This window comes from Dama dama, chromosome 19 (assembly GCF_033118175.1).
Source record: "Dama dama isolate Ldn47 chromosome 19, ASM3311817v1, whole genome shotgun sequence".
NCBI classification, from domain to species: domain Eukaryota; kingdom Metazoa; phylum Chordata; class Mammalia; order Artiodactyla; family Cervidae; genus Dama; species Dama dama.
In genome coordinates this window covers 71,996,994-72,016,298 of record NC_083699.1, presented here as the reverse complement: position 1 = coordinate 72,016,298, position 19,305 = coordinate 71,996,994, and the positions used below count along the sequence as shown (strand labels likewise).

The window sequence follows — 19,305 nt, the reverse complement described above, 5'->3', positions numbered from 1 at the left end:
CACCCCATAGGCACCCAGTCAGCATCTCACAGGACATGGGGCCTCCCAAGGCATCACCTGTCAGTGTGGATGGGACTCTAGCAGGGGGACTGCCCATGTGGGACCTCTGCCCAGAGAAGGGTGGGGGGGTCCTGGTGGCTGGGGTCAGGGGCATCTGGGAGCAGGCCCCCCTGCCAGGTCAGCCCTTGATGGATGACCCACCTGCTGGGTGGGGAGGGAGTGCATGTCCACAGGGCTAGTGTGGGGAGGGGGTGAGCCCAGCAAGGGAGGGCAGGGCACCCTGTCGTTTCCAGTTCAGGTTCCCAAATGAGTCAGCCTGAAGAAGGAAGCCAACAGAGCAGACTTGAAGGTGGACCCAGTGCCAGCAGTGCTGGCTGGGGTGAGTGCCGTGTCATTATGCTTACAGCCCCGCTCAGAGCAGCCGACCCAGAAACTTGACCTGGCAGCCAAACTGCCCATACACTTCAGTATTTATGGCTTCATATGTTTCATGACCCTAAGATTCAAACAGGAGGTCTGAGGTACACAAAAATGAGTTAACTTAGCCAAGCAACTTGAGATGGCTGGGAGGTCGCCATAACACATCCCAGTGGGTTTCAGTTTGTTAGTTTAAAAAACTTGTTTTTAGGTTCATAGAAAAATTGAGAAGAGAATTTCCATATACATGGGTTCCCTATTATTAACATCTTAAGTTAGTATGACACATTTGTTACAATGAATGAATCTATACCGATACAGTAGCATTAACTAAAGTCCATAATTCATTTGACTTCCTTATTATGCTGCCTACTGTTCCTTTCCTGTTCCAGTATCCTATCCAGGACACCATATGACATTTAGTCACCATGTCTCCTTGGGTTCCCCTTGCTTTTGATGACGTCGATAGTTTTAAGGAATACTATTTTGATCCAGTGCCACCTGCCAATGCAGGAGACTCAGGAGATGTGGCTTTGATCCTTGGGTCAGAGAGACCCCCTGAAGTAGGAAATGGCAACCCACTCCACTATTCTTGCCTGGGAAATCCCATAGACAGAGGATCCTGGTGGGTTACAGTCCATGGAGCCACAAAGAGTCGGATGCGACTGAGAGCATGACTACAGTATTTTCTATTATGGTATACTGTACCAGCATCTACTATATCTGGAATCTTTGCAAGGGGTCCCTCCACTATTGGGATTTGTTTGATAATTTCTCATGACTGCACTGGGGTCACGGTTGTTGGGAGGAAGACCACAGAGGAGACAGCCTCTTCTAACCACATCCCATCCAGAGTGCATGCATCAACATGACCTACACAGATGATGTTGACCTCAGTTACGTGGTACAAGTGTGTCTGTCAGGTGTCCCACTGCACAGGTACTATTTTTCTCTTTCTTTCCACACTGTCCTCTGCAGGACGAAGTAGCTATGCACAGCCCATTCATAAGGACTGGGGGTTATGTTTCCCTCCATGAGGGTGTATATCTACATATTTGGACAGTTTTTTAATTGTTAAAAATAAACTAAAATTCAGATCCAATATTTACAGAACATCTAGAAGAGCCATGGAAATGATTCTGGGGCTCTTAGGAACACAGTTTGAAAATCACTGGCCAAGGCAGCATGGGCATGATGCACATACTGTGGTTTGTTGTTCAGTTGCTAAGTCGTGTCCAACTCTTTGAGACCCCATGGACTGCAGCACGCCAGGCTCCCCTGGTCTTCACCATCTCCCAGAGCTTGCTGAAATTCATGTCCATTGAGTCGATGATGCTATCTAACCATCTCATCCTCTGCCGCTGTCTTTTCCTTTTGCCTTCAATCTTTCCCAGCATCAGGGTCTTTTCCAATGAGTTGGCTCTTTGTATCACGTGGCCAAAGTATTGGAGCTTTAACTTCAACATCAGTCCTTCCAATGGACATTCAGGGGTTGATTTCCTTTAGGATTGACTGGTTGGATCTCCTTGCAGTCCAAGGGACTGTCAAGTCTTCTCCAACACCACAGTTCAAAAGCATCAGTTCTTTGGTGCTCAACCTTCTTTATGGTCCAACTCTCACAAATGCACATGAACACGGGATAAACCATACCTTTGACTATACAGACCTTTGTTGGCAAAGTGACGTCTCTGCTTTTTAATACGCTGTCTAGGTTTGTCATAGCTTTTCTTCCATGGAGCAAGCGCCTTTTAATTTCATGGCTGCAGTCACCATCTGCAGTGAGTTTCAAGTCCAAGAAAACAAAACCTGTCACTGTTTCCACCTCTTACCCTTCTATTTGCCATGAAGTGATGGGACTCGATGCCATGATCTTAGTGCTTTCATGTTGAGTTTCAAGCCAGCTTTTAAAACTCTCTTACCTTCATTAAGAGGCTCTTTAGTTCCTCTTAATTTTCTATCAGAGTTGAATCATCTGCAAATCTGAGGTTGTTGCTATTTCTCCTGACAATCTTGATTCTAGCTGTGATTCATCCAGCCCAGCATTTTGCATGATGTACTTTGCATGTAAGTTAAGTAAGTAGGGTGACAATATACAGCCTTAACATACTACTTTCCCAATTTGGAACCAGTCCGTTGTTCCATGTCTGGTTCTAACTGTTGCTTCTTGACCTGCATACAGGTTTCTGTGATATGGTATTCCCATCTGTTTAAGAATTTTCCACAATTTGTTGTGATCCACTGGTCAAAGGCTTTAGCATAGTCAATGAAGCAGTAGATGTTTTGATGAATCCCCTTGCTTTTTCTGTGATCCAACGAATGTTGTCAATTTGATCTCTGGTGCCTCTGCCTTTTCTTTTTTTCCTTTGCCTTTCTACATCCATTTCCTTCTGCAGGGATCTTCTCAACCCAGGGATTGAACCCGTGTTTCCTGTGTCTCTTGCATTGCACGGGGATTCTTTACTCCTTGAGCCGTTAGGGAAGCTGTACATGCATGGTCCTCTGCCTTTTCTAAATCCATCTTGAATCTCCCTAAGTTCTCAGTTCACATACTCGGTTCAAAGCCTAGCTTGAAGGATTTTGAGCATTACCTTGTAAGCTTGTGAAATGAGCACAATTGTCCAGAAGCTTGAACATTCTTTGGCATTGCCTTTCTTTTGGATTGGAATAAAGACTGACCTTTTCCAGTCCTGTGGTCACTGCTGAGTTTTCCAAATTTGCTTACATATTGAGTGTAGCACTTTGACAGTATCGTCTCTTAGGATTTGAAATAGTTCAGCTAGAATTTCATCACCTCCACTAGCTTTGTTTGTAGTAATGCTTCCTAAGGCCCATTTGACTTCATGTTTCAGGATGTCTGGCTCTAGGTGGGTGACCACATCATGGTGGTTATCCAGGTCATTAAGAGCTTTTTTGTATAGTTCTGTGTATTCTTGACACTTCTTAGCCTCTCTGCTTCTGTTAGGTCCTTACTTTGTGTGTTTTATGGTGCCAATCCTTGCATGAAATGTTCCCTGGTACCTCCAATTTTCTTGAAGAGATATGCAGTCTTTCCCATTCTATTGTCTTCCTCTACTTCTTTGCATTGTTCATTGAAGAAGACCTTTTCATCTCTTCTATTCTCTGAAACTCTGCATTCAGTTGGGTATATCTTTCCCTTTCTTCCTTGCCTTTCACTTCTCTTCTTTGCTTGGCTATTTGTAAAACCTCCTCAGACAACCATTTTGCCTTCTTGCATTTTTCTTTGGGATGGATTTTGTGACCACCTCTGCTACAATGTTACAAACCTCCCTCCATAGTTCTTCAGGCACTCTGTCTACCATATCTAATCCCTTGAATTCTATTTGTCACCTCCACTGTATGATCATAGGGATTTGATTATGTCATGCCTCAATGGCCCAGTGATTTTCTCTACTTTCTTCAATTTAAGCCTGAATTCTGCAATAATAAACTGATGATCTGAGCCACAGTCAGCTCCAGGTCTTGTTTTTGCTGACTGTACAGAGCTTCTCCATCTTTGATTGCAAGGAAGATAATCAATCTGATGTGCAACATGTATTGCAACATGTAGAGATTGAGAGATTCAGGTGTGGATCTGAGTCCCTGAATGCTCTTGGGAAATCTGATCCTGTGGTCTGCTAGTGTAACCTGCTGACCCCTGGTCTTAGGAGTCCAGTGCCTCACGTCTGTGAGCCAAGACTGGAAACTCCACTCACCACACAGAGATGGCTGTGGTCTGACTCATGAGGTGGTTGAGTATCCAAGGCTCCCTGAGGATTTGTGAGTTGTGGTTAAAAGGTGAGCTCATGTCAGCAAAGAGTCCTGGCAGCATACCAGTGGAGGAGCATAGCTATTGTCACTCAGTCTCAGAGAACAGCTGGGGAGCACACAGCCTGTACACACACCCTGCTCCAGTGAAGGAAACCCAGAGACCACAGTGTGTTTGCTGGACATGCCTGCAGTCCCCACCCCAATCTCCTCTGACATGCCACCTTCTCTCTAGTTGTTGCACTGTCTTCCTACTCACATAGGGAAATCAAAGAGGCACAGCTGCTTAGGGGTTTCCTGTGTCTCTTCCTGAGTTCCTGAGTTTGTGGGAACATTCACCCAGGCACAGTTAAGCTACAGTTACCAGAGGTGCAGATCACATGCTTTGGATCAGTGTTAATTAGTCAGAGCATATCAGCTTCTAATAACCTTAGTTACTGTAACAGCATTTGATTGTTAATCAAAACCGTGGGCTAGAATAAAAACCCAGCATTGTTTCCTCATCTGGACAAACAGGTTCAAGTGGAGTCTGAAGCTAAGAAACAAGCAATGGTTTCATGAGACTCCAGTTGACACACAGATCATGAATTCATAACCCACATCACATTCCTTTTCTTTAAAAAAAATTTTTTTTAATAAGACTATCTTTTGGAACAGTTTTAGGTTCACAGAAACTTGAATGAGAAGTATAGCATATTCCTTTTTAATAACCATTTACAAAGTATTTGGAATGATTTATGCTTTTATCCAAACATTTCCAGGTCTTAAAACTTTTCTGTGTAAGAATAGACTTTCACTGAAACAGCTCTCTCCCTCTGGTGATCTAGAACTAGGTACAATTGCTGTAACATTTTTAATTGCATCTTTGCAGGCCCCTTGGAGAAGGAAATGTCAATCCACTCCAGTATTCTTGCCTGGAAAATTCCATGAATAGAGAAGCCTGGTGGGCTACAGTCTATGGGGTCGCAGAGTTGGACACAACTTAGCAACTAAACAATGCCCCTTAGCAAGGAGGCCCTATGAAACCCTTTTCACGCTGGGTTCCAGGGACTGCCCTAACAGGAATACACTTGTATTCCAGGCATGGGTTTGCCTTTCCTGCCCTTAGAGCCTCAGCCTGACCCTCTCAGTTTCCCAGTGCAGAGAGTCCCTCCTAACACTCTGACGCAGGGCAATGCTTTATATCAGAGGTGCCAGAGTGGACCCATGATTGTGGGGTCCCCTGGTCAAACCGTGAACCGCACTAACCAGAAGATGCAAGTTGGGCATAGACGCACTGAGTTCTCGATATAGCACTGTGTGCCCACTGGGGAGAATCCATGGGCCCAGGAGTGGCAGCACCGCCAGTGGCTTCTTGTCCCTGCAGCTCTGGGATCCTTGGACTGGCGGATCCTGGCGCCGATTCCTACTGAACTATTTGTGGCCGCCCCTGGCACTCCGGTTCCGTGGGTACAGGCGCCAGCGGGACCCAAGGGAGGGATGCCTAGGAACGAAAGCAAGTGATTGTTCCTGCTGTCTGTTATCGTGACACACACAGGGCCAGGACCCCTAGAGATGAAAGTTTGGGTGCTGCAACCCAGGGGTCCGGCGACGGACACCTCGAATACGACTTCAGGTACAGCCCCAAGCTGGCGCGTCCACGCAATGGGGCCCGGCCTCCTGGACTTGTCCCTGGGCTCTTGCAAAGCTCGACCCAAGTGGGCGCCGGCGTAGACTCCTCCCATACGACCCGAACCTCCGGGGAACAAGAACCAGCAGCCGCACCAGGGCGAGCCGGAGTACTCCCGCTCCCAAATTCACCGGGCGCTTCAAACCTACCAACCGCCGAGGGCGCCGAAGCAGCCGCGCCCCGCTCATTGGTCCCGCCCGAAGAGGCGGGAGCGGACATTCACCAATCGGAGAGGAAGGAGCTGGGGCGGAGCTCCGCTGAGCCGCACCTCTTGGACGCACCGCCCTGAGCGCGCTGGCGCGAGAGCAGGACCGCGGCCCCTGATTGGCCACCAGCCGGGTGCACGCCTCGGGGCGGGGCCGGACGTGGGGCGGGCCCACGTCTGCGTGACAGTTGTCGTGGGGGGAGGGTGAGCCCAGGAGAGGGGGAGGGAGTGTAAATAGAGCGAAGGCGGCGCCGCATCGGCTCAGCCACCACCTGGCGACTGGCTAAGGGCCCCAGAGGAAGATGGAAGATGATGAGCAAGAGCAGCGGCGCAAAAAAGTGGAAGCTGGGAGAGCGAAGGTAAATGGCAGCGCCTCCTCCCCGTGCTGTCCTGGCGTGGGGTCCATAGGGCGGGCTCCAATGCCCGCCACTGCCCCCTCCCAGGAGCGGACGCAGTCAGGCGGGGGCCGTCGGCGCCGCCGCCGCCGCCGCCGCACTCTTGCCCTTTCTGCCGACTCGGCTAGAGGCCACCCCCTGGCCGCCGCCATCTTGAATCCGCCGCCCTCAGCCAGTTCCCGCCCCTATCGCAGCCGCAGCCAATCAGCGGCTGGTGACGCGCAGCGCTTCGCGGGGAGGACGGGCGCGGGGTACGCCGGGACTGGCGGGGCTGCGCTTGCGCAGGGGCAGGGGCGGAGTTAAGAAAGGCAGGTTCCCCCACTCGTCACGTCGGGAGCCCAGCCCCTGCAGGTACCCGGCCCCAGGCAACGTGTCTTTTTAGCGGGCGAGGCGGTTTCACTGACAGGCCGTGGTGTCGTCGGGACGCGGTGTCTCTGACGCCTGCCCGCTCCCGAAGCCCGAGGTGCGGGGTCGGGCGCGGTCACCACAACTTTACACCTGCTCGCACCTGCGCACCTCCCAGTCCTTGCCCTGATTCCTGGAGGGCTTGGAGGCCAGGATTCCCTGCAGTTGGGCATCACAGGTGCTTCCCCTAGGGCTCAGCTCAGCTTCTATCCGATTAAAACTACGTGCAGATGTTCGTTTACACGGAGTCCTGCTTTTTTCTGTAAAAATTTTCTTTTGGAGTAGTGTTCCTGAGCACGAATTTGTTTACACTAAGGAATGCCTCACCTCCTCCCTGGTGTCCGGCTCCTGAAGCGCCTGCGCCGCTTGGGGCCCAGGTAGACGGTTCCAGCAGGTGAGGGTGTAGGTCTCTGGCCACCCACCCATCCCCACCCTGCACCGGGCCTGGAACTCCAGACGCTCGGACGAATCCACCGGGAGGTGTCCCGTCCCCAGGCTGCAGTGCCGCGGGAGCTCTGTAGCTCCTTGAATCTGCTTTGACCATCCACGCAGGCGCCATCCAGTATTCAGCGTTTTGGGTAATTTGTGGAGGTTGAGCCGTGTGTAGTTCAGACGCCCCTGTGAGAAGGTGGAGAAAGCCTGGATCAGGGTTGGGGTTAGCCGCCCCGCCCCGCCCCACCGCGTCCCGGCCGTTTGGGGGCAGAACCTGCGGAGTCCTGTGCTGTTTGAGGTCAGATGTGGTCAGTTCAGTTCAGTTCAGTCGCTCAGTCGTGTCCGACTCTTTGCGAACCCATGAATCGCATCATGCCAGGCTTCCCTGTCCATCACCAACTCCTGGAGTTTACTCCGACTCATGTCCATCGAGTCGGTGATGCCATTCAGTCATCTCATCTTCTGTTGTCCCTTTTCTTCCTGCCCCCAATCCCTCCTAGCATCAGGGTCTTTTCCAGTGAGTCAGCTCTTTGCATGAGGTGGCCAAAGTATTGGAGTTTCAGCTTCAGCGTCAGTCCTTCTAATGAACACCCAGGGCTGATCTTTAGGATGGACTGGTTGGATCTCCTTGCAGGAATTCAGATGGATCAGTGATAGTTCCTTCCCTTGAGGAAATCGCAGGGCCACTCTATTAGAGACCATTCAGAACACACGGTGAGGGTGTGAGGCGCTGAGGTGGAGGGCAGGGTGGCAGGCAGAAGACAGAGCGGCCTCTGCAAGCTTCCCATGCAGGTCAGACTTCTGACTGGGGTTTGAAGAGTGAGGCTGGAGTGTGTTTTCCTACCTTTCCGTGTGCCTGGCACATAGGAAGAAGATGCAACTGACAGTTCAATATCATTTTCCCTGAGCTCCACAGTTTCTAAATATGTCTAAATGAGGAGGAGATTTTAACCTTGGGGGAAAAAACAAATGCCTCTCCTTGGGTGACCACAGGCGAGGGACCAGGTCTGTGATGCAGGAAGGGAACTCAGTGACATTAGATTTGATGGAGATGGGGCTAGTTGTGAAGGCAGTGTCTGGTCTTGACAGATGGTTTCTCTCACTTAAATTCCTTTTGTGATTTTCCCATGCCCATGAGACCGTGAGCCTCTGTTATCATTCACACAAACGTGTTACATGCATTTGCTTTCATGACCACAGTTGTCATGTGAAGGACCTTGTCCTCCTGTGAAAAGCTGAGTTAGCAGTCACACCTTTTGAATAAGGTGTTGTGAGAGACAGTATGTGAGCAGTCTAAAACCCTCAGATTTGACGGACTGAACACTGCCAGGTGTGCCTTCTGATAGGGACATTCTGTGGCGGTCCCTGGTGTTTTGGTGAGCTGTGTCATGAAAACTAGAACATCTGATTCCATAAAGGAGGATGTTAGATTGACCTGGCTTAATTAATTTTTTGCTATTTCTGTACCTTGTCTCAGAATCTATGGCAAGGAAGTTTTGGCTACACTATGATTTCTCTGATTGGGGGAAAATGGGGCAAAAGGGGAGAGATTTAGCTTTTATATAATTTTAAACTGTAAATGTGCCTTGGTTAAGCTGTCAGTTTTTAAAATAGATGCATCTCTAAATTTTTCAATTTTTTTGTAAACTGTTACGGGCTAGAAAAGCTATTCTGCCAGCCAGCCTTATTGCTTTCCTTTGTCTGTGGGCATCATTAACCATCCTCACTGTTAGGTTCTTCAGTGCGATTCTGAATCCCAGCATCTCGATGTTAATGGCGGCAGTGTTTGTGGGGCAGGGACCCGGGTGACGTGTGTCTGGCCAGGTGTGGCCGCGTGGACTGCGCGGGCCCCAGAGCCTCATGCTCCCCTCAAGCTCGCTCAGCTTGTGGTTCTGTTACTTCTTCCTTGCTTACCTTTGTCTCTACTACTTTTCTACATTTCTGCGCAGCTTGCTCACTTCAGACAGAGAAAAACAAAAGGTGACTGTACGCATCCGAAGAAAACGCCGGCGAAGAGGAAGGGCACGACTGTCAATGCGCCTGTCGCGGAGGAGAGTCCGGTAGCCGGGCCCGGGGACGGTGGGCTCCTGGGAGGCCTGGACGTTGGCAAGAACCCGACCTGCGGCGACACCCCTGATGGCGCGGGAGCCGCTCAGGTGCCGTTAGTCAGCTTTGTGTTTCCACGTGTTGCTCATCTTCTAGTTCTTGCTAGCCTGTGTACTGAAAGTGGTGTTGCGTCTGTTTTTGTCTATCCAAAGTTAGGGAAAGAGGGTTTCATTCTGTCTTACAAATGGGGAGTGTATTTTTGTAGTTTTACTTACAGTTAAAAGTTTTTTCTTCATCACATGGTTTTGGGAAATGTTGAATGGACTGTTTGAAGGCGAGTGTCCGTGTTGGTGACGTTGTGGTAACAGAAGCTTGACAAGTGTGGGCTCCTCAGGTGTGGCTGTGCAGCGGCCCCTCTGACACTTAAACTGTAACGTCCTTTCATGTGCTCTCAAATCCGCCTCGTTCTTGGTTGTAGTCTTCCCCTTCTTTCTGAACATGGAATGAGGAGGCAAGGGGTGAATGTCACAGAAACGTTGTCTTGTCTGCTGCTTGAGGCCCTGTGGCTGCAGGGGCAGGTGTGGACCTGGGTGTGCAGGGTGTGTGGCCTTGCTGGGCCTGTTGATGGCCTGCATGGGGGCTCTCCTTGGGGCCTCCTCTCGCCTGTATTACAAGCAAGGGGCCTTGAACCAGAAGTATCTGTTGCTTACGTGTGGCAGGGGCAGGGCAGGGGTTTGCTAGAATGAGCAGAGCACTGGTGGCTGAGGGCAGGCTGACTCAAAACCATGTTGTGTTTGCACAGCCTTATTGAAAAAAAATGAGATGATTACCAGCATAGTTTATGATATTCTACCTACAAACCTAGAATGTTTCTTTTGGCAAATGGGAAGGCCTTGTCGTGGTGCTCCAACTTTGCCCGGGAGCCGTTGCAGAGCTCTGATGCCTGAGCCTCTGGACCAGCCTGTGCCAGCTGACTTGCCCTCCATTGCCTGTGCTCTCAGAGACCTGAGACTGGATTTTAGTTGCTGTTCATGCTTGTCTTCTTGTTGCTTCTCTGGGGTAGAGCTGTGGTTCTCAGTAGCCTTGTCACTTTGCAGCTAAGTACATGAACGCCATGTTGAGGGGGCCAAGCATTTACTCTTTTTTTTTTTTTTTTTTTTTAAGCTGTTACTCTTAGTGGCTTTTCTCTGTATGTTTCCTGCCTAGGCTCTTTGAGGAGAAAGGCTCATAGTGTAAGTTAGCATTTATTATTTTGTATCTTTACTTTCAAATTAGACAAGTCTTTTTTTTTTTAATTTTAAGTTAAAAGTTTTGTATTTTTCAGCTATTTGTTTTAAAATAATGTTAGAGCTACAAAAGTTTGTAAAAAAATAGCAGAGTTCCTGGTTATCCCTCACCTAGATTCCTGAAACACTGATATCTGTGTAATCACAATATAAATGATTATGCAGTTTCAGTAAACATTGAAACAATACTGTGAGCTAATTGATAGAGCTTTTTCTAATTTTTCCCATTTTTTTCTGGTCCAGGGTTCTGTATTGCCGTTCAATGCCTTGTCACCTTAGTCTCCTCCAATCTGGACAGTTTCTTAGTCTTCTTTGTGTTTTACAAGTTCGACATTTGTAGGGTACTAGCTAGTTATGTGGAGAAGGCAATGGCACCCCACTCCAGTACTCTTGGCCTGGAAAATCCCGTGGATAGAGGAGCCTGGTAGGCTGCAGTCCATGGGGTCGCTAAGAGTCTGACACGACTGAGCGACTTCACTTTCACTTTTCACTTTCATGCATTGGAGAAGGAAATGGCAACCCACTCCAGTATTCTCGCCTGGAGAACCCCAGGGACAGGGTAGCCTGGTGGGCTGCCATCTATGGGGTTGCAGAGTCGGCCACGACTGAAGCGACTTAGCAGCAGCAGCAGCTAGTTATGTGGTAGGATCCCTGTCAGCTTGGCTCTGTTCAGTGTTTTCTCCTGATTGAAGTCAGGTAGTACATTTTAGCAGGAACACTGTGGAGGTGATGATATTGTCTGCCAAGGGTATCTGAGAAGAGGCACGGGTGGTATGTCTCAGTACTGGGGGGGCTGCCAGATTTCTTCTGATAGAAAGGTTTCTGTTTTTACCTTGGTAGTTAATAAGTGTGTTGTGTGGAGGTACTTAGAGATCTTGTAAACCCTTTGTCAGTTTTAGCTTTCACTGCGGACTCTTGCCTGCAGTAACGACGGCGGTACTGGCTGGATGATGACTGTGTTTCCGTCATTCTACCTGCACATGTTAACTGGTGTTTTACTCTAAGGAGGAACTGCAGCTCCTCCCCAACTTATTGATTTATTCAATAATTTATATCAGTATAGACTGCTAGATACTTACTTTATTATGGGTTTTAATCCATCATATCAGTGTTTATTTTGTTGCTGAAACACATACATTTGGCCATTGGGAGTGCCTTTGGATTGGCATCGGTGACCTTTCAACATGCACTCATTGTTTGCTGCACCTACTTCCATACTTTCTGCACCAAGACTTTCCAGGCTTATTTGGTTCTTTCCCTTCTGCAGCCCTGAACCAGTCATTTCTTCTAGGAGCCCTGGCTCCTTTTGGTGGAGGATGGTTTTAGAAGCCACGATCTGTGTGCTCGGTGCGCTTCTTGTTAGCAGGGTGCAGTTGCTTCTGGGCTGTTTCAAAAGAGAGCAGGAAAATATAAGTAAATGTATATTCAAACACATCTGTACATATTTCTTTATTTGTATGTATAGTAAAAATCATAAATTAATACTAACATCTTCAATTTTAATACAACAGTACAAAATTTATTCTAGCTTTCCCCCTTTCTTTACTTTTAGCTCCTTTTACCCATAGTGAGAAACCTTACATCCTTATTTACAATATCTTTATTTACTCAATCTTAAAATACACATACATAAGCTTCAGAATTGCTAATTCTCATGCTTGTGAAAGACAAATTTGCTAACTAAAGTGGAATATTTGTTTATATAGCTATCCCCACTTTTTGAATGTTTGCTTTACACCACTTCACTTTTGTAAAAGGCCAAATTAATACCTGTTTTTTGCTAACTGAAAGAAATCCAGAAAGGGTTTTCACTTTTATGAAGAAATGCAATTGATTCTTTACTTTTGGGCCATTTTGGCTTACGAGAACTTTTTTAGGAAGGCTCATCTTTTGGTTGTGGGGGAACCTGTGGTTCTTTTTTGTCTTTATTGTTCCAGGTTATTTGTTAGATGTAAAGAAAGTGAAAGTGAAAGTTGCTCAGTTGTATCTGACTCTTTGTGACCCGGTGGACTGTAGTCCATGGAATTCTCCAGGCCAGAATACTGGAGTGGGTAGCTTTTCCCTTCTCCAGGGGATGTATGTACTACAAATATTTTTCCTGGTCTTGCTAACCTAGCTGTTTTCTTAATGATGTCTTGTAATAAGCAAATATTCTTAACTTTGATGTTGAGTTCATCATTTTTTTCTGTGGTTAGTGATTTCTTTGTCCGAAAGATCTCTCCTGTCCTTTGATTGTGAAGATCGTCTCCCATGTCTGCTTGAGGCTTTATGGCCTGGTTTCTGTGTTTAATTCTGTGATCTGTCTCAAGTTACTTTCTGTGTTCGGAGCACCTTGACTTGTAGAAGAATAGTTTATAGTCTTGCTGGCTTTGAGTATTTTATAAATAGAATAACCCAGTATGCTAGTTTCACGTTTGCTGGGCTGTTAAAAATTTTTGGCCATGTCAAACGGCATAATGAGATCTTAGGTCCCCTACCAGAATTTGATAGAACAGGAAATGGCAACCCACTCCAGTATTCCTGCCTGGAAAATCTCATGGATGGAGGAGCCTGGTAGGCTACAGTCCATGGGGTGGCAAAGAGTCAGACACGACTGAGCAACTTCACTTTCTTTCTTTCTATAGTTCCTTTTGGAGAAGGAAATGGCAACCCACTCCAGTGTTCTTGCCTGGAGAATCCCATGGACAGAGGGACCTGGTGGGCTACAGTCTGCTGCTGCTGCTAAGTCGCTTCAGTCGTGTCTGACTCTGTGCAACCCCATAGACGGCAGCCCACAAGGCTGGGATCCCTGGGATTCTCCAGGCAAGAACACTGGAGTGGGTTGCCATTTCCTTCTCCAATGCATGTAAGTGAAAAGTGAAAGTGAAGTTGCTCAGTCGTGTCCAACTCTTAGTGACCCCATGGACTGCAACCTACCAGGCTCCTTCATCCATGGGATTTTCCAGGCAAGAATACTGGAGTGGGTTGCCAGTGCCTTCTCCGGGGTTACAGTCTATGGGTTTGCAAAGAGCTGGACGGGACTAAGCAACTAACACACACCACTCCAGGATTTGAACCAGCGCCCCCTGCTGGGGAAGCTCAGAGTCCTAACCTCTCTACTGCCCGGAAAGCCCCTCCATGAATTGTCACCTTGAAAACAGGACACGGAGATGGTCTCTCCAGTCATGTAGAAAACTGGAGGAGAGATGAGTTCACTGCCACTTGCCCTTCTAGGTGGTTCCTCTGCTTCCTCATTATTTAAGGCATTGTTGGCATGGTTGGGAATAATTGAATTAACAGATTCATCCTTATGATGATGAAACAGCATTGTGTTATGGGAGAAGCAGGTTGCTCAGATCCATCTTGCATCCTAGGTAAATGCAGGGGTATGGCAGTAATTGCAAGATAAAATGTTTTACTCTAGTAAAAAAAAAAAAGTGAATTTTTTCTCTGTTCTTTGGAAGGCCTGTATGAAAGATAAAATTATGCCAGCCTTCTCAAGTAGTTATTACTGCCCAGAAATGAAACTGCTAACTGCAGTTGGGTCCAGCAGACCTTGACACTCTGACAGCAGTGAGTGACGTGAGGTTGGGTCTGGCAGCCCATATGGATGTGGCGGGAAGCCACCAGTGAGTTGACAAGGAGAATGCACCGAGCCTTCCTGCATATAAAAGCCCCCAATTATTGTAAATTTATGTGTCAAAACTATTGGGGGAAAATTTGTTGGAAAACTTTAAACTCAATTTTGAGGTGATTTAGAAAAACAAAATACTATTTTACAGATTTTTAAGGAAAAGATTTATCTAACAAAGGAAAATCTTAAAGATGAAATATTTGAAATTGTATGAAATTAAGAGCTTAGAAAATGTGCATGAATGTGAAAGACCAGGATTTGTTGAGAAACTAAAATTTAGTGATTTAAATGTTAAGCACACAGTGAAGTAACTTAAAGAAACAGAATTCATTAAAAATTGTGCAGCACCATCATGAGGGAAACAAGTTACACAATGTTTAGAGTTGAGACTGGTTTAGGAGGCGGCCGTAGATGGACCTGGCAGGCCTGGAGTGGGGCAGAGGTGGAGGGATCGGGGGCAGAGGGGCCGGGGCCGCCCAGGTGCCGCTGTGGACGCCCCTCCTGGCCCTTCCCCGCCAGCTGCAGGAGCCCGGCAGAGAGAGGACGCCGCCGAAGCTGGATGGCTACTGTGCAGAGCAGCCTGGGGTCATGACGAAGGTGAGCTTTTCCCAGGTTCCCTGTCTTCTCCTGTACGTGGGAATGGGCGGCAGAGCTCCCTGCATGGAAGGCCTCTCTTCACGCCCTGCTTACAGATCTTGTCTGGTGGGTGTGTGGGGGGAACCCGCCTTTCTGCCCTGCGGGCTTCTGTCATTGGTCAGTGTGCCTCCCAGGCCTGGCCCCCACCCCAGATGCTTGCAGGCTGGGAGTTACTGTCCCAGCTCCTCCCACAGTGCCTGGTGTGACTTCCACGGGTATTGCATTGATTCCTTTTTCAAATCAACTCAGTTTTGTTAGCATTTGCAAGAAAAATTATTATTGACCAGTATCAAAATGTTGTCTTGAAAGTCTTATATTTTATGTTTTTTTTTTTAATTGAAATATAGTTGTTTTACATCATTATGTTAGTTTCAGGTGTAAAGCATAGTGATTCAGTAGTTTTATAGATTATACTCCATTAGAAGTTAATACAAAATAATGATATTTTAGACACTCAATTCTAGCTGGACTCAGTTCACACTGCTTGTAGCAGTGAGCAAGTTTTATTTTTAATCTGCATTATTGCAGGAGAAATCTAGATCATAGGAGGGCTTGGGAAAATGGTCTCTGATGGAGTCTGTGAGACCCAGTCTTAAATACACATTTCATACTTGTTTAAGCTGTGGCTTGTAGCACCTTGTGGAAAAGTACACAGAACTTACCCATAGCCCACAGATGAGTACACATGCGCAGCAGCTGGCCCCTCTGCTGGTCAGAGGTGGGGCAGTGCTGGCCCGATCCCTCCTGTCCACCCCAAGTGAGCACTCGCTTGCTGATTCTGCCGTGAGCTTTGTGTAAATGGACTTGGTCTCTTCTCTCCTTCACCTTTAGCATCTCTGCAGACGTCAGTTTGAGATGTATGTCTGGTGAATAGCATAGGGTTGATGTTTAACTGAGCCTGACAATCTATCTTATTGGGCAGTGAATTCCCTTGTATCTAATGTCATCACTGCTGTGCCTATACTTACACCAGACATTTAATTTGGGTTTTCTGTTTGTCTTGCCTGTTTTGTTCCTTTCTTTTCACCTGTTTTGCCTTCTTTGAATTATTATTTATCATGGGATTTACAAAGAAATTATCCTTTTATGCATTTTGAAGTAATAGTACACAGTTTCTGTTCTTTTAATGGTGAGGTTATGAAAAACAGTATGTATACTTAATTTGTCTAAGTCTAAATTTAATCACCTTCACTTTCCTCTTGCATAATTTTTTAAACTCTGTTTATACTTCCCTCAACCTCTATTTTTGTCATGGTCTTTTTAAAAATTGTATTAGGTTGGTACAAAAGCAATTGCAGTTTCGGGCTATGAATTTTAAATCATTATGACTAGGCTCAAACACTTCTTTATTAATCAAAATAACAACTGCTATAATCAGCACATTTTTGCCAATGAGAAATAAGATTGCTCATTCCTATAGTGTAAAAATCCATGCTTCAGGATTCAGTGAACTTTTGGAAAGCATCTTCTGCCTCCTGCTGGTTATGGAAGCATTTTCCCTGCACAAAGTTGTTGAGATGCTTGAAGAAGTGATAGTCTTCTGGCGAGAGGTCAGGTGAATATGATGGATGAATCAACATCGTAGCCCGATTCATTCAACTTTTGAAGAGTTGATCACGCGTTGTTGTGGGAAAGAATTGGGGCCATTTTGTTGACCAATCCCGGTTACAGGCCTTGTAGTTTTTGGTGCATCTCATCAATTTGCTGAGCATACTTCTCAGATGTAATGGTTTTGCTGGGATTCAGAAAGCCATAGTGGGTCAGACCTTTAGCAGACTACCAAAGAGTGACCATAACTTTTTTTTTTGCAAGTTTGGGTTTGGGAAGTGCTTTGGAGCTTCTTCTTGGTTCAACCAGTGAGCTGGTTGTCCTTGGTTGTATAAAATTCACTTTTTGTCACATATCACAATCCGATTGAGAAATGGTTTGTTGTTGTTTCATAGAATAAGAGAAGACGATAATTCAAACCAATGATATTTTTGATTTTTGGTCAGCTCGTGAAGTACTCATTTATTGAGCTTTTTTACCTTTCCAGCTTGCTTCAAATGCCAAGACTGTAAATGGTCGACAAGTTTTTCATCAACTTCTTGTGTAGTTGTAAGAGGATCAGCTTTGATAATTGCTCTAAGTTGGTTGTTGTCAACTTCCAATGGCCAGCCAGTGCGCTGTTCATCTTCAAGGCTCTCATCTCCTTTGCAAAACTTCTTGAACCTCCTTGGCACTGTACGTTCATTAGCAATTCTTGGGCCAAATGCATTGTTGATGTTGTGAGTTGTCTCCACTGCTTTATGACCCATTTTGAACTCAAATAAGAAAATTGCTTGAATTTGTTTTTTTGTCTAACATCATTTTCCTAGTTTAAAGTAATAAGTCATTAGCAGAAAAAAATAAACCAAGAAATGTGCATCAAAACGATGTATAAAATAACTACATTTGTACCAATATCAGACAGCAAATTGCAACAGTGCAGAAACCTCAATTACATTTGTACCAACCTGGTGAAACACTCGTAAGGTTTATCATGTTAGCGATTCTGGGCGCACAGTTCCGTGGTCTTCGTCCGTTCACAGTGTTCTGCATCCTTCAGCACCATCCGTCTCCACAGCTCTTATCAACCTGAAACCATGTTCGTTGATGGCGTCTCCCCAGCCCCTGGCAGCCACCATCCTACCTTCCGTCCTTATGGTTTGATGACACTGCATGCCTCATCTGGGTGGCGTGACGTTGTCTTTCGTGGCGGCACATGAGTAACCTCCCTGTCCTCCAGGAGCTGGAGCTGGAGGTGCTGCGCCTGAGCCTGAGTGACATGCACGCCGCACGGCTGGAGCGGACGCAGGCGCACCTGCAGCGCGAGAAGGAGGCAGCGCTGGCCGAGCTGCACGCCGAGCTCACCGGGCGGCACGCTCAGGAGCGGGCCCTGCTGCAGAGCCGTGCGCGCCGGGAGCTGGAGCTGGTCCGCGAGGAGGCAGGTATGCACGGTGGCTGTGCGTGGGGCTGGGCGACAACCTGGGGGTGTCGACAGAGGATCCTGGCTCGAGAGCTGTGAGTTTCTTTGTTGCTTCTTCACTTTCTGTCTCTGGCCACGGTTTGTGGTTGCCCCAGACCCCCATCCCAGACCTCCACTCCCATCCTCGACCCCCATCCCAGTCCCCCATCCTCATCCCAGACCTCCATCCCAGTCCCCCACTCCAGACCCCTATCTCCGCCCCAGACACCCATCTCAGACTCCCACCCCAGACCCCATCCCCATCCCAGACCCCCATCCCTGCCCCAGACGCCCATCTCAGACCCCCACCCCAGACCCCCATCCCAGACCTCCATCCCCACTCCAGACCCCCATCCCCACCTCAGACTCCCACCCTAGATCCCCATCCCTGCCCCAGACCCCCACCACAGAAACCAATCCCCATCCCAGACCCCCACCCCATACCCCCACCCCAGACCCCCATTCTCGCCTCAGACCCACACCCCAGACCCACATCCCTGCCTTGGACCCCAACCTGGACCTCTATCCCCTACTGGACCCCTACCACTGCCCCAGGGCCCCCCTGCCCACCCGTACCCCACCCCTGGCTCCTCACTGTGCTCAGAGGCCGTCTCGCTGCTGGTGGCACCTCAAGCACCTTTCAATCTTGCAATTCTCTGGCCTTAAAGTGAACTTTTATGTTGTCATTTTTGATGTTTCTTGGTACATTTTTTGTTGGTATCTTTGTAAAAATCAATTTTTACGTAATAGTTTCATTGAGCTGTAATTCAAATACCATATAACTCACCCGTTTAAAATGGTTTCAAGGCAGCAGTTTGGTGGCTTTTCTTGATTTTCCTGCTCGGAACGTTTTCCCCCCAGAAGAGTCCCTGGGCTGTTTTCTCTCACCCACTCTGGGTTGCAGAGTCTTCCTCTCTTGCCCCCCAACCCCCCAGAAGCATCCTCCTCAGTCCTCTGACGCATCTTCACAGAGATTCCGGCAAACACAGGATTATTCCGTGTCCTCCCCTGCTTTTGTTAAATTTTAAAAATATGAAACATGCTTGTCCTAGGCCTGTTGCGATGCTGTTTCCTCCACCAGCACCCCTGGGAACAGTCCCCAGAGAGGCCCATCTGTCCTCTGCTCCCTGCAGCTCTGCCATGGGCGGGGCAGCTCTGCCATGGGCGGGGCCCCCATGGACCTGGTGGAACCTGCCCTTGCAGGGCGGTGGCTGGATCTCTGCATGGATCCCGGGCTTGCTGGGCCGCCCCCCTGGCACCCGGCAGCAGCTGTCGCCTGCTGCTGCTCCCCCAGCTCCATGATCGGCTGCACCCCCTGGCCCAGTTCATCTCCTCCTCTGCCCCTGGCACCTCTTTTCTAGTGCTTTTTCCCTCCCAGTGGGGAGCTGTTGGGACCTGAAACATCTTTACGTGTCTCCCTTTACTTATTGTCCAGCATGCAGCCTGGAAG

At 47.8% G+C, this 19,305-nt stretch overlaps 1 protein-coding gene across 8 annotated transcripts in view; it reads left to right on the top strand.

The window, feature by feature from the left end:
- Nucleotides 1-6,262: 6,262 nt before the first annotated feature.
- Nucleotides 6,263-19,305, top strand: part of PCNT (pericentrin) — a 104,915-nt gene continuing 91,872 nt past the window's right edge. For 7 of the 8 annotated variants that reach the window (XM_061167384.1, XM_061167389.1, XM_061167385.1 and 4 more), the window contains exons 1-4: nt 6,263-6,415; nt 9,238-9,444; nt 14,753-14,830; nt 17,637-17,838. In XM_061167384.1, coding sequence (XP_061023367.1) covers nt 6,359-6,415; nt 9,238-9,444; nt 14,753-14,830; nt 17,637-17,838 — 544 coding nt within the window. In that variant the 5' untranslated portion in view covers nt 6,263-6,358. The remainder of the gene's footprint in view (nt 6,416-9,237; nt 9,445-14,752; nt 14,831-17,636; nt 17,839-19,305) is intronic. The other variant, XM_061167391.1, reaches the window with a different exon arrangement.